The sequence below is a fragment of the Centropristis striata genome, chromosome 17 (assembly GCF_030273125.1).
Source record: "Centropristis striata isolate RG_2023a ecotype Rhode Island chromosome 17, C.striata_1.0, whole genome shotgun sequence".
NCBI lineage: Eukaryota > Metazoa > Chordata > Actinopteri > Perciformes > Serranidae > Centropristis > Centropristis striata.
The window spans coordinates 1330382-1358064 of record NC_081533.1 but is presented as its reverse complement, the minus strand read 5'-3'; the positions used below and the strand labels follow the sequence as shown (position 1 = coordinate 1358064).

At 37.3% G+C, this 27683-nt stretch overlaps 1 protein-coding gene and 1 pseudogene across 1 annotated transcript; one reads left to right on the top strand and one right to left on the bottom strand.

Annotated features, from left to right (window-relative positions):
- Positions 1-27683, top strand: part of LOC131988994 (scavenger receptor cysteine-rich type 1 protein M130-like) — a 912635-nt pseudogene that overhangs the window by 1380 nt on the left and 883572 nt on the right.
- LOC131989003 (far upstream element-binding protein 2-like) lies at positions 16271-18768 on the bottom strand. The gene is made up of 2 exons (XM_059354160.1): positions 18536-18768; positions 16271-16458 (listed from the first exon to the last, which is right to left on the bottom strand). The coding sequence occupies exons 1-2, from the start codon at positions 18759-18761 to the stop codon at positions 16448-16450; spliced, it is 237 nt and encodes a 78-aa protein (XP_059210143.1). The 5' UTR covers positions 18762-18768; the 3' UTR covers positions 16271-16447.

The following is a 27683-nucleotide window of genomic DNA, read 5'->3' as shown; positions in this document are numbered from 1 at the left end:
TAAAGAAGATTCATCAAACAGACTGAAAATGACCAGCTGCCAACAGAGTTCATGCATGTTGTTGTTTCTGCATGTGACACTGGCCCTCAATTATCAAACGATCGTAGAAACGAGAGCAGATCTGAGTGTAGATTTTGTCTTACGACAGGGTTCACGTGGGATTTATCAAACGTTCGTATCTCGCCAATCACAGCGTGAGAATGGTCAGCTGTTGATAAATGTGGCGGCTTGAAACAAGCATCATTTAAATACCACGTACTATTATATATAATATATACAGTATATATATTATAATATATACCGGATCCCAGACGGCTCGCCCCGAGAGTTTACAGCACCGAAGGATCCAGTATGACCAAAAATAATTTTCTTTTTTAAAATCAGCTTTATTATCAAAGTGCACCGTCACAAAAAACAACAGGAGGAAATAGACATTTTACAGAAATACGCAGCGACAGAGATTTATGGAAAAAAAGTACTTATAGTTATAAACTCAAACAAGTTCAGTGAATATTTTACATTTGGAGCACAGACTTAAAAGTTTTCACAGCTTTTTAGTTGAAGGAGGTAAACAATGTTTTAAAGTCAGTTTTAATCCAAAAGAAGAGGAATTTCTCAGTCAGAAAGTGAAACGATGACGTCCAACATCTGCAACAACAAACTGGTTTAGTTTGGCAGCATAAAAAGAGAAAATGAAGGAAATCAGTGGTGCTGTCAGCAGAGTAGCAGTGGAGCATTCAACTCCTGGTGAGGTTGGAATATTTCATTTATACATGGTGATATATAAAGCCTAATAGCCTATATAATATCCAAATATTGTTATTATTATGATGGAGAGATATTCTTCACTTCTTTACATTTAGTAATAATTCTGTCCCAGTCAGAGGACTGTGTGGCTGATTGAAATGTTTCTATGGGGTCAGAACCGCTGGTGGAGGAGACGCTGACGCTCCAGTATCCGAGCCAGATAACAGTAAACAGCAGAAGACAACAGCATTTAATAGCCTCTGCTAGTATTCTGGTTAAAGAATTTCACGGTTGCAGGGTGTATTAATTTTTAATGAGGTTTTAGTAATAGATTATATAGCTAAAAAATGTTTTGATTTGTCACCATTAAAAAAAACATGGCAGAGTTTTATCAGCTCCAGGCATCGATACAATAGTCTAAGATCAATTCTCCGACTCAGACGTGTCGACTTCACGCTGACTCTAATTTGTTTACACGAGCTGAGAGCAGACTGAGATCCGATCAAACCCTCCGCTCACGTCCAAATTGCTAAATGCCGAGCCTTGCATAGAAATGATCGTACGCCCACTTTACGCTCACTTTCTGGCGTACGCCCGTTTGATAAATGAGGGCAACTGTGACTCCTGTCATTGTGTTACACAGATCTTATAGTAACCAAACGTATACAAAGTGTATAATGACAACAGCAAACACTGAACTATAGAACAGAGCATGTTTGGTTACCAGGATAACTCTGGTTCTCTGAGAACTGAGTGAGATCTGTCCCAGCAGCCCTGAGCTCCTAACTCGCCATTTCAAGAGGTGTTCCTCCAGCGGACAGAAGCCAGAAGATACGTCACTCAGAGCTCAGGGAACCAGAGTTATCCTGATAACCAAACGCTCTCTTTCCAACCTCCCTCACTGTGTGTGTCTGTGTGTTTGATCAGATCCACCAGATCCACCAGATCCATCAGATCCACCAGATCCACCAGATCCGAGACCTTTTATCATCAGAGCGGTCATCCTGACGCTGATTCTGCTGGTGGCGAACATTGTCTTTTACTTCTATTTTAAGGTACTGACACTCGTCTGTTGTTTAGACCGCCAACTGAAATGAAGCACTCTGTCTGTTTTATTGAACTGAAGAGAGCAGGAAGTGACATCTGTGTGCGTCATGTCTCTCCAGACCCACAGGGTCTACAGGGTCTACAGGGTGCAGAAGCCCCGCAGACGGGAGGACGTGGAGCTGGATTATTATAACCTGGGTGTTCCTGCAGCTGAAGGAAGGCCGACTGAAGAATAAGGAGCTCAGGGAGCAGAGTAGCACCTCCAAGCAGCTCGTCTCACACCCACATGGATTTATATTCACAAGTTCCCTTCAATAATCAGGATTTGTTACATTACATTATGTTGAAAAGACCACAACATGTCCCTGAGCCTATCGGTTCCTACAGAAGACCTAAAAACAACTCACTAAAGTAAGAGGTGAGAGCAGGTCTACAGAGTCCAAGCAGCCGGCACGATTCAAAGCAAACGCACAACGACCCAGGCCGACAAGGAACAACCAGCAGGATCATGTTAAATATCTAAACACTGCTAGAGCCGGGGCTCTTAAAGCCTCCCGCACTCTGTATTCACTTCTTTTGAGTCTTTTGTAAAAACCAAGTCTAGAACAAAAGAACGGGGGCAATATACCATTTATTAAAAGAACACAAGAAAGGATCACAAGAAAAAGTGCCAAAAAGTTCCTAAATTCACAGTTTTTTTCAGCCACGTCGACCATCTGTTGGTGTTTGTCCTCAAAATAATTAGTACGACATCATGAAGCTAACAGACAAAGTGGAACTTTAAACATCAGAGGCTGTTTTCAGACCAACTTCATCTAGTCAGTGAGGTATGAACTTTATTTGACTTGATTTAACTTTATGTCTCATTTATTGCTGTGAGTAAGAGCTCGGCAGCAGGAGTACATTTAGCTCAACAAGAACCATAATAATACAAAAAAAGAGCCAAATACAACAGAGGTATTTTTTGATCAGAATTGACCTATGGCTAAGCCCCGCCCCCTCCACTCACTCGGACAAACAGTCAACATTGGGTGACAGGTGCTATGGCAGCTGTCACAGTAGGAGACATTTCACAGGAGGCAATTGATCATTTTTGGAAACAGAGAGATTTTCAATAATCTCGAAGTCACCAAAAGGGCCTTAACTATGCATTGGAGGGTTAAATTAATAATTTTATTGTTGAGAAGGTTGATGAAAAGCTTCAGCTTCAAGCAAAAATGTACAGGTCACAGTGTAAACGTGATGAACCGCATCTCGTTGCCATTAATGGTTCATGATGAAATTAAATATGTACAGGTCTAAGTTGCATACGTTTCCAGGTCAACAAGCCTTTTAACCATCTTTACCAAGAGTACCTCTCTCTTAGTTTGGTGCTACAGTATTTACATGAATCATTCAACACAACATTGCTAACATTTGCTATCTTATTTACAGGGTTATTTACAGATAAGTTAATGAAGGTAAGCTCCAAAAGTTAACGTTAGTATAACTAGAGCTCTTTGGACAACAGCTAACAATCATGTACGATAGGCAAAGTACAAAAACTAGCACATAACAGGCCAATGAACTCTGAACGTCCAATGAGCTCCCAGCAAACAAAGTGACATGATGTACAACGCAGCTAGAAGCTAACGCTAGCCTAATGTCAGAAAGGGTTAGGCTAACTTTAGACTAATGTTAGAAATGGTTAGGCTAACGTTAGCTAACTTTAGCCTAACATTAGAAAGGGTTAGGCTAACGTTAGCTGACTTTAGCTTGCATTAGAAAGGGTTAGGCTAATGTAAGCTAACTTTAGCCTAACATTAGAAAGTTAAAGATGACTTTAACCTCTCTAACATCTAAACATCTCTATCAGAGTGACAACATGTTGCCTCAAACACGTTGTTGACTTGCCTTAGAACAGATGTAGACATCCTTGTTCATTTTATCACATTTAGTTGGTGTTGTGGTCTCCCATAACTTTCTCCAGAGCAGACACTTATCTGGGTTGAGATGTGGTAAATGGTAGTAAATCCCCCCGTGGCCTCTCAGGATACCTAGTGTCAGAGTTGCATGTACCCCATGAACACCGTTTGATCATTTAAATTAAAATGTCAAGAAAAAACATGTAAAAACAATGAAAACGGACTAGCTCCAATGCATTTCAATGGACGTGGAAGCAGAGAATGTCCCAGTGTATTGGGTTAGCTATGCGCACTGTGATTGGCTCATCTCGTTTGGGGGCGGGGCTTAGACATAGGTCATCAGGCTGTCCATCAGGATTACCTTCTTTTTATCACAAAGGATTTTACTGATTTCATCAGTTGAGTTTTTCTACTGAAGTAATTTAATTATTTCTTGAGAATGAGTTACTTTTGTATTTCAGGATTTTTTTTTTTTCAAAAGAATTTCACAAAATGTTGTACTTAGTTTTACTCAGTTTTTGTTATCAAAAGGATTTTGCTTATTTTATAAGAACTTTTCCTATTTTCTATTTTAGGAATTTAGTTGATGTTGTAATTGAGGAATTTTATAATTTCACATTATTTCAATTTCATTACTTTTTTTTGTAGTTTGGGAATTTACAAATTAATTTGAGAACATTTTTTTATTCATAAGAATTTCATTTAGTTTTGTACTTAATAGGGATTAATTTAGGAATTTGCTTTTTTATTATAACTGACTATTTTTTTGTATTTCAGGAATGTAGTTACTAATGTGATTAATGGAATGGGATTTTATTATTATTTTATTTTTCTACTTTTGGAATTTAATTAATATTTCAATAAGATTTGTTTTTTTAATTTTACAAGAATAACAATTAGTGTTGTACTTAGGATCTTGTTTTTTATATATATAAAGGGTTCTGCATATTTTTATACTTAAGATTTTGCTTTTTTCATTAGAATTTTGTGTACTATTTTACTTTATTAATTGCATTTAATTAATTGTGTTTTTTTGTGTTATACTTTTTTTTGTATCATTTTTAATATAATGGGTTTGTTTTTTTAGGATAAAGGGTTTTAATTTTTTAAATTTTAACTTTGATCATTTTTTGTACTTCAGGAATTTAATTACTTATGTGAATAAGACGTGGAATTTTATCATTTAATTAGAATTGTAGTTATTTTGGCTTCATGAATTTACAAATTCTATTTCAAATTTCACAACATTTTCTACTTTGTAGTTGATGATGAAGAGATTTGAGTGGAAGCCAGTGGAGTTAGGGTTTTTGAGATGATGAGCAGCAGAGTTTTGGATCATTTGAAGTTGATGGAGGAGCTTGTGAGGGAGACCAAAGAGGAGAGTGTTGCAGTAATCAATGTGGGAGGTGACAAGACTATGGACAAGCATGGAAGTAGTGTTGGTTGAGGGAAGGGAGGAGACAGTTGATGCTACATACTTCATGAATTTTCTATATTTTTTAACATTTGTTTTCTATGAAGTATTTTGCTTATTCTATTATAAATTTGGCTCTTTTTGTACTTACAAACATTTACTTTTGTGACTTTTGTGTGTGAGAATTGGAATTTTATCATTTCATGAGAATTTGAGTTATTTTTGTACTTTGGCAATTTAATAAATTCTTTGAAAAAGATATTGTTTTTATTCAATAAGAATTTAAATTCATCTTGTTCTCAGGTTTTTTTTTTATGAAGGATTTTGCTTATTTCATTAAAACTTTGCCTATTTTTTGTACTTCAGGAATTTACTTTTTTTTCATTCTTAAGAATTTTACTAAATGATGCATTGAGGATTTTGCTTTCATATACTATAGAACATTATTTTTGCTTCATATTTTAATGAATATTTTTGATGACTTTTGTTTGTTTGCTGGAAGCTTGGATACACAGAGAGATGAAATGATGAAGATCACTGTAATAAATGTATCAGCAGCATCGACTATGTACAAACAACATGAATCACTTTAATAAACAGATGATTTCATGTGCTTGTGAAGAATCTGTTGTATTGTTTCTCCTGTGTGTGTCTGTGTGTGTGTGTGTGTGTGTGTCTGTGTGTTTGTGTGTGTGTCTGTGTGTCTGTGTGTGTGTGTGTGTGTGTGTGTGTGTGTGTGTGTCTCCCATTTGAAGGAAAAAGAAGAAAAACAGATTAAAGAAGAAGGAAGAAATATAAAAAAAGCACCAAAAATGTTCCCGTTTGGAGTGAAGTGCATGATGGGAAGTACATTGAAATCAATCGTCCCATCTGGAATGAAAAAGAAGAAAATAGGAGTTAAAATCAATAAAATAAGAGACTGAGGCTTCAGTCAGACAGACGCACTGAGTCCTTCAGGTTGACTTGGAAAAAAATAAGGTCTCTGTAAAAGATCAAAAATAAATATATGAATCTAAAAATATGTGTCCCAACTAGGCTGACAAAAAATGAAAAAAAAATCTGCTTTCACCTGGAAGAAATGATTTAAAACCACCAATTTAGCATAAATGAACAACAGACAATCAACTGAACTCTGCAAATACAAACTAAACCACAAGGGGGCAGAATTCACTCTGTTATTTCTCTCTGTGAAGCATCAACAGTTTGTGTCTGCAGAGCCGGAGACTGCAGATCTGGACCTCTGGTCAGTCACTGCAGGGGCCTCAAACTCTAATTACCTGGGGGCCGCTGGAGCCACTATCACAATGACCAAAAGAAGACACACAGTTACTAAAAACAGACACACAGTTCCTAAAAACAGACACAAAGTTACTAAAAACAGACACACAGTTACTAAAAACAGACACAAAGTTACTAAAACAGACACAAAATTACAAAAAAATACACAAAATTCCTAAAAAAACACAAAATTACCAAAAAAAAGACACAAAATTATTTTAAAAAGACACACAATTATTTAAAAAAAGACACAAATTATTTTAAAAAGACACATAATTACCAAAAAAGACACAAAATTACCAAAAAAAAAGACACAAAATTACCAAAAAAAAAGACACAAAATTATTTAAAAAAAGACACAAAATTATTTAAAAAAGACACAAAATTACCAAAAAAGACAAAATTACTTTAAAAAAAAGACACATAATGACAGAAAAAAAACCTAAATTCCTTTAAAAAGACACAAAAATTATATTTATAAAAAGACACAAAATTACCAATAAAAGTAATTAAAGGGACCTTCCACACACAACATGGTAAAGTGCCATTCATATAAAACTCACATTAAACTTTCATATCAAGGTGGGGGCCACAAAATATCGTCACGAGGGCCACACTTGGCCCGAGGGCCGCCAATTTGAGCCCCCTGCCCTAGTGGATGGATGAAGAACTGCAGGAGGTTCAGACCTGCAGTTCTGACGTCTTGTATCTCACTACAGCGCCCCTACTGGACGGCTGCAGAACTGCAACTAAATCACCCAAGCAACACTTTCTGAAATAAGTTACACTTGTATTATAATTTACAATTAAAATTTTTTTTTTAATTTTACTGCACCCAAATTAAAATACTAAGATTTAATTATTGACGAAGCTGGAAGTTTCTAACTAAAGATTTCTCTCCAGAAATCAGCCTGATTCTGACAAGAGGTCCTGGCTGCAGATCTCCACTGTCAGGCCCGGAAGTGCACGACATACATTTCAAAATAAAATCTTGAATGCACTTCCGGTTGAATCGTTTTCTTCACAAATGAATTAATTTGTAAACAATATGACAAAATCTATCAATCCCCGGTCTATTGTATATATTGTTTTTATTTGTATAGTAAACTAGATTCGTCAGTGCACACATTTGCTCTGAAGCTATTACTCATATTCATAAGATGTCATAGGCCTATACTGTACATTATATTGTGTAGTATACAGAGTACTTCACCGCCTGTTCATTATGATTTAATTTTGACTTTATTGCACTGCTATTTTTCTATACATTTGTTTCAGTTAGTTTTTCTGTTGTATTATTCTGTATTTTTATTCTTAACCACCATAAATGTCATGTTTGGTTCTATGTCTATGCTAATTATGTTCTCGTGCTGCTGGAACAACTAAGTAACACTAAATACTACCCAAACTCTTGATATCTACAGTATAAGCCGAGCAAAATTATTAAGTGACCAACGAGAAAAAAAACAAAAAAAAACACCACCAAGTCACAAAATGATCAAATGTTCTGTAGACCTTTACTCACACACACACACACGTGACACGTGACTATATTTTGTGGCCCCCACCTTGATATGAAAGTTTAATGTGAGTTTTATATGAATGGCACTTTACCGTGTTGTGTGTGGAAGGTCCCTTTAATTACTTTTTTGGTCATTTTCTGTCTTTTTTTGGTCATTTTGTGTCTTTTTATGAAAAATAATTTTTGTGTCTTTTTAAAGTAAATTAGGGTTTTTTCTGTCATTTTGTGTCTTTTTTTTAGTAATTTTGTCCTTTTTGGTCATTTTGTGTCCTTTTTAAAATAATTTGTGTCTTTTTTAAAGTAATTTAGGGTTTTTTCTGTCATTTTGTGTCTTTTTTTTCTAATTTTGTGTCTTGTTTTGGTCATGTTGATACTGCCTCCAGCGGCCCCCAGATAATTTGAGTTTGAGACCCCTACAAAATAAAGTTTGAGAAATGTCTGCATGGAGCACAACTGCTGACAGATGTGCAGCTGACAGGTGTGCAGCTGACAGATGTGCAGCTGACAGTTCCTCCTGGCTCCCTGAGCCTCCATCTGATCCTCCCTCACTCACGTCCTGAGTGTCCTGGACACATCCACAGTGATCTAAACTTTAGATTTCCTCATTAATACATGTTGGTCACTATACAGATGTGGTAAAATGAGGTACTTTCATTGCATGCATCCCAGGTATCGTCATAGAAACACACTTCAGCCCTGCTGAAAGAACCTCTGTCGCTTCAGCACAACTTGTCTGCTCTTTCTTTTGGCTTAGGTGACAGTAAAAAAAAAGATTAGCTAAATTTTGTGCACGCGTGCGCTGTTATTTTTTAAATTAATGATTAATTGCTGCATGCATACATGTGCAAAATAATAATAATAATAATAATAATAATAATGTGGTGCAAAGATGAGTGAAAGTGGAAAAAAGCATTTTGACACTTGTGACAACATGAAAGCTCAGTGTAGGATTAGTAAAGTGTCTCTCCTGTATTTAATTTATATTTTAGACCACACACACACAAACACACACACACACACACACACACACACACGCACGCACACACACCCTGATCAGCTGACAGTGACAGCTTTAATCTGAATGGAAGGTCTCAGCCTGCCCTGGTTGTCACGCTAACACAAACCACAGTCCTGTTATCTGTCATCTATCTTCAGCTTCTTTTCACGTCAGTGTTTGGGCGGGAACTCAATACCACAACTCCCCTCTGTGTCACTTCTACACAGACTCTAGCCTGGATCTCAAACTCGCGGCCTGCGGGCCAATTGTGGCCCTTGTGACGATATGTTGTGGCCCCCACCTTGATATGAAAGTTTAATGTGAGTTTTATATGAATGGCACTTTACCGTGTTGTGTGTGGAAGGTCCCTTTAATTACTGTTTTAGGGTAATTTTGTGTCTTTTTCAATAATTTTGTGTATTTTTTGGTAACTTTTTTGTTTTTTAAAATGCTTTTGTGTCTTTTAATAATTTTGTGTCTTTTTTTAATAATTATGTGTCTTTTTTAATAATTTTGAGTCTTTTTAACAATTGTCTCTTTTTTAATATTTGTGTGTCTTTTTCAATAAATTTGTGTCTTTTTTTGGTAATTTTGTCTCTTTTTGAATATTTGTATGTCTTTTTTAATAATTTTGTGTCTTTTTTAATAATTGTGTCTTTTTCAATATTTGTGTGTCTTTTTTAATAATTTTGTGTCTTTTTTGGTAATTTTGTGGGGTTTTTTGGTATTTTTTTTCTTTTTAAGTAATTTAGTTTTTTTCTGTTATTCTGTGTATTTTTCTGTCATTTTCTGTATATTTTTCGGTCATTTTGTGTCTTTTTAAAAGTAATTTAGTGTTTTTTCAGTCATTTTCTGTCTTTTTTTTTTTTTATTTTCTGTCTTTTTTTTTGTCATTTTGATACTGCCTCCAGCGGCCCCCAGGTAGTTTGAGTTTGAGACCCCTGATTTAGACCAACGTGTTTCCACTTGTTGCCTCCGTCAGGGTCATCATGAACTAGATTACAGACAACATTTAAACAGGGTTGGTATGAAACAGAGAGAAAGTAGATGAAGAAATAAAACAATCATCAAAACATATGTTTGTCAGTCATTAATATGATGGTTAGTTGGAGCTCTGCTGAAGTGTAAACAGGAAATGATCAACAGATAGTGACACCTTTAATCTGATAGCAGCTGATGTCAGCCTCACTGTTTCCTGTTCACTCTCCTGCAGCCCAACAGAGCTGCATTAAGTTACAGCTGATGCTAACACACACGTTTCCTGCTGCTGCTTCACATTAAAAAACACCTCAGTTGGACAAACACAAGAGGCTTTTATTGTGAAGCACCCACAGGAAATACAATGTCTTCATCACTGAGGTCAACAAAACAAACCAGCAGCCATTTTATTCACGTTCCTGTCAGTTTGATATATTGTATATTATTATATTAACACTTTGAGACAATTTTAAACAGGGAATAGGTTTTTAATCAGAACATAAATATATATTACGATGTTAAAAAACAAATGTGGTTACAAGAGATCAAGAATCAACTTTAAGTTTCAATCTGATTCAGCTTTAATGACCAAGTACATGTTCTTCTTCTGTTATAAGCATTCTTTCATTTCTGTCTCAAAATTCAAAAACCATATCAACATATTTCATTAAGATTTTTCTGCAGTTATTTATAACATATAAAAAAACATATATAAATGTTTCTGAGAATTCCTCCACAGCATCATCATTATTACTATGACCACTATGTGCCGTTCAGACTAAAAAGCTGACTGACTAAATTTATGTCATGATTGAACCAGTTCTCTATAAAAAGTGATTTGTGTTTGTATAGTATGTCCCTGTTATTCCAAATGTAACATCTATGTGGGGTGAAGTTATGTTTATGAACCAAAGACCAGGGGCCTCGTTTATCAAAGAGTGCGTAGCTTTCATACTAAAGATGGCGTACTCCCAAAATTAGAAAAGTACGCAAACTCACCTCCACATGTATCAAATTGTTCTTACGCCAGGTTCAGCACCTTTCCTTGATACATCCCAACCAGCGTGGAATCGAGCACACATGCAGGAGCCACCAGCCACGCCCCGCCTCCTCCGGCAAAATGAATACGCAGATGGGGCGGCTGTGGCTCAGTTGGTAGAGGGGGTCGTCTTCTGATCGGAGGGTTGGTGGTTCGATCCCCGACCATGGCAGCCTACATGTCCAAGTATCCTTGAGCAAGATACTGAACCCCAAATTCCTCCTGATGCTGCGTTCATCGGTGTGAGAATGAATTCCCAGTGGTGGCAGGTGGCCCCGTTTAGGGGAGCCTCTGCCACCAGTATGAATGTGTGTGTGAACAGGTGAATGAGTCAGTCTGTAGTGCAAAGTGTAGAGGTCACAAAGCCACTAGAAAAGCGCTGTATAAGTGCAGGTCCATTTACCATTTACCACCATGTCCATGACATGCAATGACAATACATGACATATAAATGGCATGGCATGCAAATGGCATGCCCGCTGATCAACTTACTGCCACTGCAGCGAGGTGGACGTGGTGATCTCTGAGGTGGAGGCAGGAAAATCTGCTTTCTAGTGCCTCAGGTCTGGGATCAGCAACAAGGAGTCACTGTGGCTGTTAACCAGCCGGACCAGAGAGCTGCACCATGGCAGAAGTGTCCCTCCACACACACTCCTTCTAAAGACCGTTAGAGCAGCCAAAATCATTTTTACGCATCAGTTTATTAGCCACACCTAACTTGTTGTCCCAATTAAACATCGCATACAAGATCAAATATGCACCACACCTGACTCATTCTGAAAGGATTTCCCACATGTTTTTTCTCCGGGGAGAGGGATCTGTGGTCATGGATCGCTGTGACCTGCAGCGTTAACATCACCATAATAATAATAATAATAATAATAATAATAATCCATGTTAAACCATTAGAGAAACAGTCAACGATCAGGACTTTGACACAGTCATTAAAGCAGGTTATCTGTGAAAAATATATGCGCTCCATAATCAGAATCAGAAGTACTTTATTGATCCCCGGAGGGAAATTCAGTATGAATAAAAATATTGTAAATAGCAGAATATATAGACTTAAGAAAATATACAATCTTAAAAAACATCCAGACTTCAACATACTATCATTGCACAAGTAAAATGAAAATATATGAAAAAAAAATCTATCCCCTCATATTTAGAACAGGTTATTGAGGGTGGAAAATGTCATTGTCAATGTCATGACTTTGGAAAATATGTAGTTGGGAATGAAGTTCCAGATTGATGTGGGGTTTCTAATAAATTGCCTGATCCAGTTGATTCTGAATGTATTATACAGGGTAAAAAAATCAAGGAAATTAAAACCTCCGTTTTCATAGGAATTCATTAAAGTTGATTTTTTGATATAATTAATTTTATTTTTCCACACAAAGTTCTATATAATTTAGTCAATAGCCGAGTGGTTTGTTTGTTGACATCCAGAGATATTGCTGTATAGGTGAGTGGGGATAAGCCCTCTGCTTTACATAAAAGGATTCTGGCCTGAAGGGACAGATCTCTCTGGAGCCACCAGTTGAATTTTTTCTGTGTTTTTTCTATGATGTGGTTAAAGTTCATGGAGCACCTGTTGCTTGTGTTTTTGTTGATGATGATTCCCAAATAGGTGACAGATTCCTTTACAGGTATGTTGGAGATGGATGTACTATTACAGTTTTTGAGTGGGAGAAGTTCACACTTACTAAGACTCAGGTGAAGGCCGGATGCTCTGGAAAAAACTGAAATTCGGTTAACAGCAATTGAAATTTGTGAGGCATTTTTTAGGAATAAGGAGGTGTCATCTGCCAGTTGGCTGATGACTATTTCCCTGTCTGCTCTAGATATCCCTTTGATGGGGCTCTGCTTGATAAAGTCAGAGAGCAGTTGGGCACATAGCAAAAATAAATATGGTGACACAGGCCAGCCCTGTCTGATTCCACGATTTAAATCAAAACATGGAGAAGTACCTGTATGCAATTTAATTGAGCAATTCGCTTTCTGATATATGGTTTCAATTGAAGGACAAAAGTACTTACCAAAACCAAATTTCTGTAGTGTCTGGAACATAAATTTGTGTTCAATGGTGTCGAACGCTTTGCGAAAGTCCAAAAATAAAATAAAGCTCTCATCAGGGAAGAATTCAGCATAATCAATGAGATCCAGACCAAGTCTTATGTTATTAGATATATGTCTATATATGTCTATATAAATATATATATACAGGAAGAGACACACAGAGAGGAGAGAGTTGAATGAAGACAGAGAGGAATGTGCTGCAAAGATGAGTAAAAGTGGAAAAAGAAGTAGCATTTGGATGCATGTTGACACTTGTGACAACATGAAAGCTCAGTGTAGGATTAGTAAAGTGTCTCTCCTGTATTTCATTTCTATTTTAGACCACACACACACACACACACACACACACACACACACACACACACACAGCTAAACTGACAATACCTGCACTATAATGTACATTAACTGTGCAGTATTATTAGCTTCAGTACTTCAGTCAGCTGTGTAATCATTCCACAGTGCAAAATAAATATTTTTATATTTTGACTTTCAATGTCCATGTTAATAATGTGTTGAAAAAGCTGACACCAAAAGTGTTTTTTGGTTATTTGTCTTAAAATGTTTTCCATGTGAGGCCAGAGTGGAACAACTTCACCTCCAGCCACGGAGAGGGGGAAAGTGTGAAGAGGAACACTTTGTAGTGATCAGAACAACATTTGTTGTATATAAAAACATTATTTTAGATGAAGCAAGACAATATTTAAACAGGGTGGGTATGAAGTTAATTGCTTGAAATTTTTTTTATAAAAACATATGTTTGTCAGTAATTGATAAGATGGTTCGTTGGAGCTCTGCTGACATAAGGACAGGAAACGATCAGCTGACAATGACAGCTTTAATCTGATTGGAGCGTCTCAGCCTGCCCTGGTTGTCACGCTAACACAAACCATAGTCCTGTTATCTGCCATCTGTCTTCAGCTTCTTTTCACGTCAGTGTTTGGGCGGGAACTCAATACCACAACTCCCCTCTGTGTCACTTCTACACAGACTCTAGCTCAGTGTGACGTCACCAGAACAAGATACAGATACGGACAGAAGACTCCGTCCGTATAACTGAGCCCTGAAGACACCTGGTGGACAGATAGGACACAGCAGCAGAAGGACCTGGAGAGGTGGAGCTGATAGGAGGGACAGAGAGGCAGGATGTGACGGAGTGAAGCTCCTCCTCCCTCTGTACGCAGATAGTGAGGACAGCAGTGGGACAGTCAGAGCAGAGAGACGTCTCCATTAACATGGATCACCTGGTGGTGGTGCTGCTGCTGCTGTGGAGCTCAGGTAGGACCACTCTTTAACATGATGTGTTATTATTCTAATGATCTGTAGTGAATCTTTACATCAGAGAACAAACTGCTCACACACATCAACATCAAGCTTTGATTCTCTTCTTCTGGTTAATTCATTATTTAGACCGTGTTTCGACTTGTTGCCTCCGTCAGGGTCATCATGAACTAGATTACAGACAACACTTAAACAGGGTTGGTATGAAACAGAGAGAAAGTAGATGAAGAAATAAAACAATCATCAAAACATATGTTTGTCAGTAATTAATATGATGGTTAGTTGGAACTCTGCTGACGTTAAAACAGGAAATGATCAACAGATAGTGACAGCTTTAATCTGATAACAGCTGATGTCAGCCTCAATGTTCCCTGTTCACTCTCCTGCCGCCCAACAGAGCTGCATTAAGTTAAAGCTGATGCTAACACACACGTTTCCTGCTGCTGCTTCACATTAAAAAACACCTCAGCTGGACGAACACAAGAGGCTTTTATTGTGAAGCACGCACAGGAAATGCAATGTCTTCATCACTTAGGTCAACAAAACAAACCAGCAGCCATTTTATTCACGTTCCTGTCAGTTTGATATATTGTTTGAAGTAACAGCACTGTAAAATATAATAAGTTGACTTTACTTAAGTAAATCAAATCTAATTTGAATAAGTTAACATAAATTACTTTTTTAATTATTGTGAGTGTGCAGTTCTCAAATTAACCTACATAATTGGAGTGTAGTTTTTTTTTTATTTGATTTGATTTATTTGGCACAGTTTTAAAAGAAAGAAAATAACATAATAACAACAACAACAATACAATTTATATATTCCATATACATATTTAAATAAAATAAAGACATGCCAGGAAAACCCAAAAAACCCTCCTGGGGCTTGAATAGTGGGATTCCCTAATATAACATAAAAATAAAAAGAACAAGAAACATGGAATTATACACAGCAAGAAACTAGAAAAACAAAACAAAGGCGCAACATAGCAATGAAACAAGAATTATAATAGGTTATTGAAATAGTAATAGGTTTTTTAAAGATCTTTTCAATGATAAACGAGAAAGGTTGACTAAGTCAGGAGGAAGTGAGTTCCATATCCTGGATCCTCTAGATGTAATGCTAAACTGTGATGAGGTGGTTTGTGATTTGGGAGGCCGAAGTTGTAAAGCTTTTCTTGTAGGATAATTGTGAAGCTGATTATTGGTTATGAAGATATTATTAAAAACAGGGGGAAGTGTTTTGTTTAAAACAAACAAAGGTAACTGAAACAAAGGTAATGTAGGACTTCTTAGAGCTGAGTTGGAAATTATTCTTACTGCTCTTTTTTGCAAGCAGAGTATTGGTTGCAGTTTTGTCTGATGAGTGCTGGCCCAAGCAATATTACAATAATTAATGAATGGTTAAACCATTCAATAACAGAGATTAAGTGAGACTTTAGTATTTAAAAGATAACACATTTTTCCAATTATTCCAATGTTTTTTGCAATTTTGGATGTAATGAGTGAGATGTGAGGTTTCCAGGATATGTTTTCATGTATAAGTACACCAAGAAAACAAGTTGGTTTTACTTTAGTTATTGAAACATTATCAATCAGCACAAATATATTTATAGGATTATTTTTATGATTTTGACCAAACAGAATAAAATTAGTTTTCTTAATGTTTAATGACAATTTATTTATTTTTAACCATTTTGCATTTTTTTCCAATTCCTTATTAACAACTTTCATTAGGGTTTTTGGATCTGAGTGAGAGTAAAACAGACTAGTATCATCAGTGAACAAGATGTTTGATAACAGATCTGAGACTAGGGTTGTCACGATACTAAAATTTTCAACTCGATACAGATACTCAGGAAAATATTGGATACTCAATATAATTTTCAATACCACCAGGATAAAAACAAAGACCCCAAAATTTAACAGAAATATTTTTATTAACAAGAAAATGCAACATGTTAAAATTAACAACCACAGGTTAAATATTTATAATAAAAATCAGTTGTGTGACTATGATAACAAGCTTCAGGTCTGAGGTAGTGCAAAAAATAAATCATTACAATAAACAATAACAATTAGCACAATATTAGGAAAGCTTGATTAAAAGAGGTAGAGTCGCTGTGTGTGTTGCTGTTTGGTTGCAGGTCGACTTTTCTCTGCTTCATTCTGGGACTTCAAGAGAGAAAATAACACTTTACATTTATGTAAACTTATTAACTCTATGCTTATGTACACTGACACTGTGTCAATTAAGGGGGAGGGGCCTGCTGTGTGTGTGTGTGTCTGTGTGTGTGTGTGTGTGTCTCTGTTTGTGAGGGGAGGGGCCTGCTGCTGTGTGTGTGTGTGTGTGTGTGTGTGTGTGTGTGTGTGTGTGTGAGGGGGAGGGGCCTGCTGTGTGTGTGTGTGTGTGTGCGTGTGTGTGTGTGTGAGGGGGAGGGGCCTGCTGCTGTGTGTGTGTGTGTGAAGGGGGAGGGGCCTGCTGCTGTGTGTGTGTGTGTGAAGGGGGAGGGGCCTGCTGCTGTGTGTGTGTGTGTGTGTGTGTGTGTGTGAAGGGGGAGGGGCCTGCTGCTGTGTGTGTGTGTGTGTATGTGTGAGGGGGAGGGGCCTGCTGCTGTGTGTGTGTGTGTGTGTGTGTGTGTGAGGGGCCTGCTGATAGATACTTTTTAAAATGAGTATCGTATCCGGATACGTTTTAGTATCGATACTTTTTTGAGTATCGATACTTTTGACCACCCTATCTGAGGCATTAGCCAAATCATTAATCTATAAAAGGATCAATAATGGTCCCATCATTGATCCCTGGGGGACACCACATTTGGTCACAAGGGGAATTTACTCCCTTATATGCAACAAACTGCAGTCTATGTTCCAGATAACTAGAGAACCACTCTAATGCTTGATTATCAAGACCCAGGTGTTTTGATTTTTGCAAGAGAATATAATGATCCACGGTGTCGAATGCTTTTGATAAGTCTGTGAAAATTCCTCTTGAAAGTTGTTTCTTATCCTTTGCTCTGTATAGCTCTTTAATAAAATGTGTAATAGCCATACCCGTAGAATGGAATTTCCTGAAACCATATTAGTGTTTGTATAAGATTTCATTTTCGTCAAGATACTTTATTAGTCTGTTGAATGATAACTTTTCAAGAATCTTTGAAATGGTGGATAAAATGGAAATAGGTCGGTAATTGGTAAAGATGGCAGGATCCTCAGATTTGTAAACAGGGAGAATTTTGGCAATTTTCAATTCCTGTGGCACAATTAATTTGTTAAATGATAAATTAAATATATGTGTCAGTGGTTCAGCAATGGCATCAGACACCTCTTTAAGTAGCTCTGCATTGAGATCGTCATTCCCAGCAGCAGAATTCTTCAGAGATCCTAGTACCTTGCATAGTTCAAAGGAAGTGACAGGGCTAAAATGAAATCCACCAGTGGGTGGCCATGGCATAAATTGAAGGGGACTTTCATTCACTGCAGGTATTTTGGAGGCCATAGCTGATCCAATTTCAACAAAAAAACTTGTTAAATTTGTGGGCTGTTACAACAGGGTCCTTAGTGAGTGATCCTTCAACTTTAAATTCATTGGGAAGGGATTTCTTTGTTTTTGTTTTGTTGAGAATATTATTAATAGTACTCCAAAGTGCTCTCATGTTATTTCTGCTCTCAGTAATGCTTTTTAGCTCCTCTGATAATGTGATTTAATTTATTTCTATATTTTTTAAACTCATTAAGATGAAATGGGTTAGGACTAGAAAGAAATGTTTTATATCATTTGTGCTTCTTTCTAAGGGTTTTTATAATTCCTGGGGTTATCCAAGGCTGTACTGGCTTGGAGTAGAATTTAGAGGCTGCTCTCTTCTCAGGAAAGGCAACATTATATGCATTGGTTATTTTATTTAGAAAAATAGTATACGCCTTCTGTGGGTCTTGATTGTCCATAACATTATCGCAAGAGAGACGTTCTATCAACTCTTTAAATTTGCTGATGGTACTTGGTTTAATCACTCTATACGTAGGTGGACAGAAATTGGAGTCCATAATACACAATATGAAAACATCATGTTCAAAAATGAATTAATCTGTTTGTTTTTGGCTGAATCAGGAATATTAATATTAAAATCTCCCATAATATAACATTGTTTCCTCTATTTGGATATTATGTCAAGCACATCTGCCAAATGAGAGTTAAAATCACTTTTACTAGAGCTTGGTGGCCTATAAATACATCTAATGATGGTATGATTACCTGTTTCAATGAATACACTCTCTCCAGATGGTAGCTGGTGGCTGGGCCTGGAGGTAGCTGGTGGCTGGGCCTGGTGGTAGCTGGTGGCTGTGCCAGGAGGTAGCTGGTGGCTGGGCCTGTTGGTAGCTGGTGGCAGCTGGTCGCTGGGCCTGTTGGTAGCTGGGCCTGGAGGTAGCTGGTGGTAGCTGGTGGCTGGGCCTGGAGGTAACTGGTTGTTGCTGGGCATGGACGTAGATGGTGGCTGGGCTTGGTGGTAGCTGGTGGCTGGGCCTGGGCGTGGCCGGGCCTGGTGGTAGCTGGTGGTTGCTGGTGGCTGGGCCTGGAGTTAGCTGGTGGCTGGGCCTGGAGGTAGCTGGTGGCTGGGCTTGGTGGTAGCTGGTGGCTGGGCCTGGAGGTAGCTGGTGGCTGGGCCTGGAGGTAGCTGGTGGCTGGGCCTGGTGGTAGCTGGTGGCTGTGGCATCCATGTTTTAAGCGGTAATGCTTAAGCAAATAGCCTTTTTTTTTTTTTGTAGAAAATGTGCAGTACTTACAAGTCGACTGCATTAGATGTCACTGCTCTGGCAGACCTGAAAATACATGATCATTTCAGCATTAAAAGCTAAAAAAAGTTCAATATTTTTCTAAGAAGTCGCAAATTAAAATGCACAATTATTATTTTAATCACAAATTAAAATCTGTAATGAATTGTTTTGACATTCACATACTAAAATGTGCAATAAAGTATTTTTAAATGTATGTAATTGATTATTTTTCAACAGTCAAATTGAAATGTACAATTCATTATTTTTTAACAGTCAGTGCTCGATGAATAAATATTTTTAACAGTTACAAACTACAATGTACAATGATTTATTATAAACATTCAAAAATCGGTATTAATGCACTTGATCCATTTAATAACGGAGTTGTTTTTTTAATCATAATCCAACTGTAGTGAATTTAATGTATGTCTGTTACCCCAAACCATGAAACAAAGACAAATATTGAATAATTATTTGTGTATTATGTGTATTGGGCATAAAGAATATAGACACATAAATCAACACACCAGGTTATTATAACATTGAGTGTAATCCCTGCACTGTTGTTCACTGTATTCTTATATTTAGTTTTAAATTCAGTGATGAACTGTATCTGGGCATGGGACCTATCCGATCTAATGTCATTATCAGGTCCAGAATTGATCCAAATAATAGATCAGATTTCTAAGTCATGATACCAATTTACCTGGGGGTCTGGGGCCATGCTCCCCCGGATAAATTTTTTGCCCTAAAAGCCTAAATTTGGTGCCTCTCACACATTCTAATGCCACTATTCCATCTTAATTGTGGCATATTGTAATGAATTGTTTTAAAGGAGAATAAGGTTTCTTCTATGTTTTATTTAAGGCGTCATATTTTGACAGTCTTCTCGTAAATTCTGTGGTGCACACATAAAACATCCACGTGCTCGTATTTTGAAAGCCACATGTTTGCTTTTATTTTGAAGGCAGGTCTGAAACGTTCTAACCGTAGCACTTAAATACAAGCACCGTGAAAACAAGTGGAGGCTGACTGACCGCAATGTACTTTGTTCTCTTCCAGTAACGTTAGCTAACATTAGCTCTAACAGGCAGTCTGGCCCGTATACCGTCTATGGTGAAACCTCACTCAGAAACTCCAGTGATGCTAACAGAGTTCTAGCACTGCTACAGTTGTTATGACATCTCAAGTGTTTGACGTCATGCCACTGTTCCAGTCGCTCATCCCCGCGGCGAGAGAGCGGAAGACTGTTCACTGTTAGAGTTAAAATAATAAAACAATCCCCTATTCTGAAGTAGCGGCAGGCATAATATAGCACTAAATTAATACAGCAGAAACTCCTGAACCTCAGCTCGCAGTGTTGATTGAGTTTGCTGTCTGTGGCTCCCATTGCGGTCTTTTGGACCTCGCCAAATGACGTTTATTACTTTTTTTTTTTTTTAAACATGTGTTTATTAGATTTTTGTTTGCAGATTACAGCTAGTCAAACAAGACATTATTACATGCAACAAAGCAAACTTTTTCTCCCTATTCTCCCTCCCATCCCCTCCTAAATAAACCTATATTAAAAAAAAAATAAAAAAAGATGTAAATAAAGCAAAAATTAAATACAAATAAATAAATGAAAACAATAAATAAAAGTGAATAAAAAATAAAAACATACATACATAACAATAAAGAAAAAACAACAACAAAACATATATATATATATATATATATATATATATATATATATATATATATATATATATATATACACACATTTAAATTTAGTTATATAGACAAATACTGAAAATAGTTATAACACTGACAGATTTCAAGGGTGTCTCTCAAAGTATCATCACCAAATAAACATTCTACTCCCTCAGAGCCTCCTGCTGAAGCAAGTTACCAACATTAGCATCATGTCTTATAAAACTCATAAAAGGTCTCCAGATTATTTTTTCCATTGTCATGCTTGATGCCATCTCTTTGATCCATCTTCCAATTCTTGGTCCATCAACATTTTTCCAATTAAGAGAAATGATACGTTTAGCTTGTAATATACACATATCCACAAATCTAGATTCTTTATTTTGTAAGTGTGGGGTAGTTGGATATATGCCCAGAAGAAAAAGCTTGGGGTCCAGTGGCAACTTCTTAGCTAATATTTGATCAATCATATTAATAATATCTTGCCAGAAGGATTTCACTTTCACACATTCCCATAGACAGTGATACATCGTTCCTCTTGCTTCATTACACTTAATACATGTATCAGGGATATTATTATTAAATTTGTGCAATTTGACTGGGGTTATATATGTACGCATCAGCCATTTATATTGGATGAGTTTCAGAATGCTATTAATTGTTTGTTTCTGAGCTTTCATGCATGCCCCTTTCCAGTCTTGTAATGGTATTTCATCACCTATATCTTCCATCCACAGTCTCAACTTATGTTTTGTAGATTCATCAGACCCGGATATGAATAAATTGTACAGGGATGAAATTAAACCTTTATCATAACAATGTCCTATAATTGCTGTCTCTAATGAGGAAGTAATAAGTATGTCCAGTGAATAGTTTTGAGATGACGATATAAAATTCCTAATTTGAAGGTATTTAAAGAAATGCGTTTTTGGAATGTTATATTTGGTTGATATTTCTGAAAAGGACATAAATACATCATCTTTTCTGTACATATCTTGCACTTTCCTTAATCCCTTTTCAGCCCACATTCGAAATCCTGGATCGCTACTTCCTGGTTTGAAATTGGCATTACCCCAAATAGGACTAAAACATGACCAAGATGGATTAATGTTCAAATATTTACAAGTATCAAACCAAATGTCAATCATATTTAATACAATAGGGTTGTCTGTATTTTTCCTCAGACTTTTCCGATCTGCTGAATACAAAAACAAGTGAAGTGGTAATCTAGGCCTCACCGAGCAGGATTCCAAGCTTATCCAGGCAGGGGTGTTTTCAGAAGAAAAGTAAAACATGATGGACCGCAGTTGAGCTGCCCAGTAGTACCACTGGATGTTTGGGCACTGAAGGCCTCCTCGATCATATGGTAGATATATTAAAGATAAACGTAATCTTGAACGTTTGTTTTGCCAAATAAAGGTGGTAAACAACTTTCTAGTTCTGGTAAACAAGGAAGAGGGAGGGGGTAGGGGGATATTCTGGAATAGATAAAGGAATTTAGGAAGAATGTTCATTTTTAGGATATTTATCCTGCCAATCATTGAGATTGGTAATGATGTCCAGCGTTCTAGAGACAAGGTTGTAGTTTCCTGCAGTGAGTCATAGTTTATTTGAGAAATTTTGTTCACCTCAGGAAAAATTTTAATACCCAAATATGTGAAATTATCAGTAGAGTTAAAAGAAGAGACCCGGGCATTTCCATTTATCCTTTCTGAATCATTAAGTAGCATTATAGAAGATTTTGAATAATTAATTTTGTATCCAGATATTTTTCCAAAGACTTCAATAAGATCTATCAGTGCTGGAATGGAACTATTCAAATTTTTAAGGAACAAAATTACGTCGTCAGCAAAAAGCGCTATCTTGTGTTCCTCCTGACCCTCCAAAATTCCAAAAATATCTGTTCGCGTCCTAATTGCTATGGCAAGTGGTTCTATTGCAAGAATAAACAATAATGGGGATAGAGGGCTTCCTTGCGGGCAACTTCTAGAGATATTAAAGGGTTTAGAGACCACATTGTTGGTTAAAACTTCAGCAGTGAGTCCTGTACATAGCAATCTGACCATTTGCAAAATCTTTCTCCAAAGCCAAAGCGGGCAAGCACTTCGAACAGATAAGGCCATTCGACTCGGTCGAAGGCCTTCTCCGCATCAAGTGACAGCAAGGCTGTGTCTTTTGCCGCTTTTTGACTGTGAAGGATATTCAGTACTCGCCTGACATTATGAAACCCTTGTCTACCTTGGATAAAACCATTTTGATCCCCTCCCACCAGCCGAGGAAGGTGTCCTTCTAATCTTCTTGCAAGAACTTTACATAACATTTTTGTATCTGAATTTAGGAGGCTAATAGGTCGCATATTTTCACATTTTGTATTAGGTTTTCCCGGTTTTGGAAGCAGTGTAATTCGGGCAACCCTCATGGATGCGGGAAGGAGATCATTCCTGAAGGATTCCTAAAACAACTCCAATAAGGGTGTCAGTAATTTAGACTGAAATGTTTTATATAAATCTATAGGAATGCCATCAAGGCCTGCTGCTTTTCCAGCCTGCATAGAGCCCATTGCATCTGCTATCTCCTGTTTTGTTATTTCTTCATCTAATGTCCTACTCTCCTCCTCGGAAAGTGTGGGGATGTTAAGGTCATTAAAAATTTTTGTCTGTCCATCTAGGTTAGAAGAACATTCGGAGCTATACAGTCCCTCATAGAAGACCCTGAAAGTGTTGCTAATTTCTTCAGGGTTCACAACATTTTTCCCATTTGGAGCTTCTATTTAATTAATTGACCTTTCTGTTTGTTGTTGTTTGATGCGCCATGCTAATATTTTTCCAGACTTTTCCCCTTGTTCATAGTATGATTGTTTGAGTTTCAATAAGTTGGCTGCTACTTTATTAGCTGAAATTTCATTATACTGAGATCTGAGAGCAAGAAGTTCTGCATGCTTTTCTGGTGAGCTAGATTTATTTTGATAGAGGTCAGTTTCAAGTTTTTTTATTTCCCCTTCTAGCGTCCTCATTTCAAGTTGTGCTCTCTTTTTTTTGAACTAATGAAACCAATGATTTGACCCCTAATGAAGGCCTTAAATGCCTCCCACCTTATACTAGCCGAAGTTTCGTTAGTGTTACATTCAAAATACAGGTCAATTTGTTTATCTACGAAATCTACAAATGCAGGGTCCATAAGCCACTCTGGCTGGAAGCGCCATTTTGGAGGGTCTCTTACAAGCCTAACATCTTCATATATCAAGGATACTGCTGCATGATCGGATAGAACTATGCTGCTATATTGGCACTCTTTAACTTTGGAAACAAATAGTGCTGAAACTAGGAAAAAATCTATTCGTGAATGGGTTTTGTAAGTGCTAGAATAGCAGGAGTATTCCACTGCATCTGGCTTTCCATATCTCCATATATCCAATAAATTTAACTCTTTCATAAAATGGTGTATTGTCTTCCTCGACCTGGTATGAGTATCATCAAAGCCCGATGATCTGTCCCTTGACGGCTCTAGTGTACAGTTGAAGTCACCAGCTACCACATAGTGTCCGGAGAGATTTGAAATTGTCAGGAATAAATTGTTATAGAATTTGGGGTCATCTTCATTTGGCCCATAAACATTTATCAGATTTATATTTTCAGATAATGTTATAGAGGATTCTGCTGGCAGATATATCATAGTCCAAGGAACTTTATTATGTATTTGGAAGGGGACTGACTTATGGATCAATATCATGACTCCTCTAGCATGAGTAGTATAATGAGCAGAGAACACCTGACCCTGCCACCTTCTTTTTATCTTAGAGATATCCCCGCTTAGCAAATGAGTTTCTTGTAAGAAAATTATTTTTGATTGTAAAAAGTTTATCCTGCTCATCACTTGCTTTATCTTTGCAATTTTATTCAAACCTCTACAGTTCCATGAGGTGAATTTTAGCTTAAAACTATCTGTCATGAGTTATTTGGTTCATATTGGTAGTGCACTGGAGAAAACACCAACAAAAAAACAAACAAACAAAAAAAAAAGAAAAAGAAAAAGAAAGCCCCCCCACACACACACACGCGGTGCCATGTTGCTGACGATGGAAACTACTTCTCCCTCCCTGCCTTCAGCACTCGCTCCTTGTCTTTGAAATTCAAGAATTTCATTATGAGAGTCCTTGGACGTCCTGTGCTTGAGTTAGGGTGAAGAGTGCTGATTCTGTGCGCCCGCTCAATTACCGGAGCCTCCCGCGGCTCCAGCCCCAGAGCTCACCTCTCCAGAAATGTTGTGGCGTCTTGGCCCTCTGCTTTCTCCGGTAAGCCCACCAATCTCACGTTGTTGCGTCTGCTTCTACATTCCAAGTCATCAACTTTATCGGTGAGAGTTTTCACGGTGTTTTCCAGTGTGCCGACTTTGGTTAATAGCTCGTTAACGTTGTCTTCGGCATCTGAAATCCGTTGCTCAGCGTGTGCAATGCGCCCCGTGCATTCCTGCACCTGCTTTTTCACATCGGTAATTGTTAGTCGCACAATGTCGATTTTTTGGTAAATACCACTTTTCAATGAAGTTATTGCTTTCATGATATCTTCATTAGTTTTCTCGCCTGAATTGCATGCTTCGCCGGCATCTTCTTCCTCAACTTCGTCCTCCACGAGTGACATGGCGTCGCGTATTTCTTCTCCCTCGGAGCATTTGTCCTCTTGTCGTGGTTTTTGTCTGTCTTTTTTGTTGCTCTTTGGTGGCATTTTTACATCCAAGCACTCTGATACTCGCCTTGCTGAAGTTTAAATCAAGTTTTGGTTAGTTCTGTAGGATTTATTACAAGCTAGCAGCAGAGCTCAAAAAGTCGTAACTGCCTAGTACCTCGCCATAACCGGAAGTCTTATTACTTTTTAAATACTTTTTAATGACCTTAACTTTGACTCATTTAATTTACTACCTTTTAAAACCTGCGGCAACCATGGTATATAAGTTCATTTCCAAGTAAAACGCTTTACGTTATATTAAAATGGACTTCACTACACAAAATGCTCCGTGCCTTTACTCACCCACTAAAGACGAGGTTTGACTTTGAGTCCAAAGTCCCATCATTTGTAAGGTTCTAAGACGATGCTGCAATAACACCCAGGCAGCAAAATTAATTAACAACGTTAGCATTTTTAACGTGAGCTCTGTCGGCTCCAATACACACCCTTTGCTGAGCACACACACACACACACACACACACACACCGCATGATCTCGACGGATGTATCCGAGCCCACTATAAACTTTCAGCAGCTCCCCCTCCACTTTTATTCCAAGCGCTCATTGAAAAAGCATTTCTAACGTCTCACTTCTCTTTGTAGACAAGTGTCTTCACGCCAAAATTCACCAAAAATAGAGAAGTCTACCATAAACTGGAGTCTACATTTGTACCAAAAATGGTGAAGTTACTGCCACGGTAAAATAGCATGCTTGCTAGTGGTGATATTTGAATTTGAGTTTATTTACTTTATTTACTCCTCCCTGGCAAGTACACTGTACTACACTACAACAAGACCACGTAACGGTTAACCAAAGAGTTAAATATTTACTTACCAAATCAATGTGCAAACACAAGTAGTTGAAGGTGTTGAGAGAGCTCTCGTTGACCGTTCGGTTGACCGTTTTGTATGGAAAGCACAAAGTAGATGAGACAGATCTGGGCATGTCTGAAAGAATGCCCAAAGGCCTCTGGGAACAATACATGTTTTTTTCTAATTTCACTTAACATGGATATATTAAGTAAAGCATATTTTGTTACTCCAAAGTACTACTTACTTATTTAAAAGTAGTGTTCATAACAAGTTGATGAACACTGAGTTTGGTTCACTTATCATATTTAATTAAACTGGAAGTTCTAAGACAAGAGTGAATTAACAGTCACTTTCTGGAGGTTTCTTTTTTCTCTTTATTCACTACCAGATTTCTGTTTGACAACTAGTTCCCTTACTTCTTTAATTGTTGCTGTTTAAACATTTTAAACTGTGGTGGTAATAATAATAACATAATTATAATAATAACTACGAAATTTCCTGTGGGGAAATTCTGAAAGGGCCACGGGGGCTACTGCCGGTGTGTGTACACTATGATGAGATTCTTCAGAGATTTTAATTTGTTAATAATAATAATAATAATAATAATAATAATAATGATAATTATTACTATTAATACTCGTAATAATAATAATAATTATAATAATAATAGTTATTATTATTATCTTGGATAATCATTATTAATTTTTATTATTATTATTATTAGTAGTATTATTATAACTTGTATTACCTTGACAAAACAACCTGAGAGAGTTCATTCTGTCCACAGCTCCAATCATGCTGCTTTATTCTGATGTTTATCTTCTGATTTTGTTGTCAGGACTCCAGGCTGAAGGAAAATTCAACTCAACAGGTAGAGAAGACAAATATAAAATAGAGAACAGAGAAATAATGAATCATTAAAGCAGAATAAGCAGCCAGCTGTAGCTGTTTAATTCAAATTAAATTCACTTCTTTTACTGATGACTCTCTTGTTTGTGTTCAGAGTCTGTCAGGTTGGTGGGAGGAGACAGTCGCTGTGCAGGAAGACCGGAGCTGAAACATGAAGGAGAATGGAGACCAGTGAATGGCCCTGACTATGACTGGAACCTGAAGACAGCAGCAGCTGTCTGCAGAGAGTTAGACTGTGGTTCTGCTGTTTCTCTAGAACAGAGAGAGGAGTCCTCAGACAGATCTGTGTGGGGGATCAGACCTGACTGTGTCCAGTCTGGATCTGCTCTGAGGGATTGTGCATCATCATATTACACTTCCTTCATCCTGAATCTCATCTGTTCAGGTAATGCACGTAGTCACCGTGTTGTCACCCATTGGTTTGTGGACTGCCCATTTGAATATGTGTAAAGTGTATGTGACTTACCTTAATAACATGAAAATATCATTATCT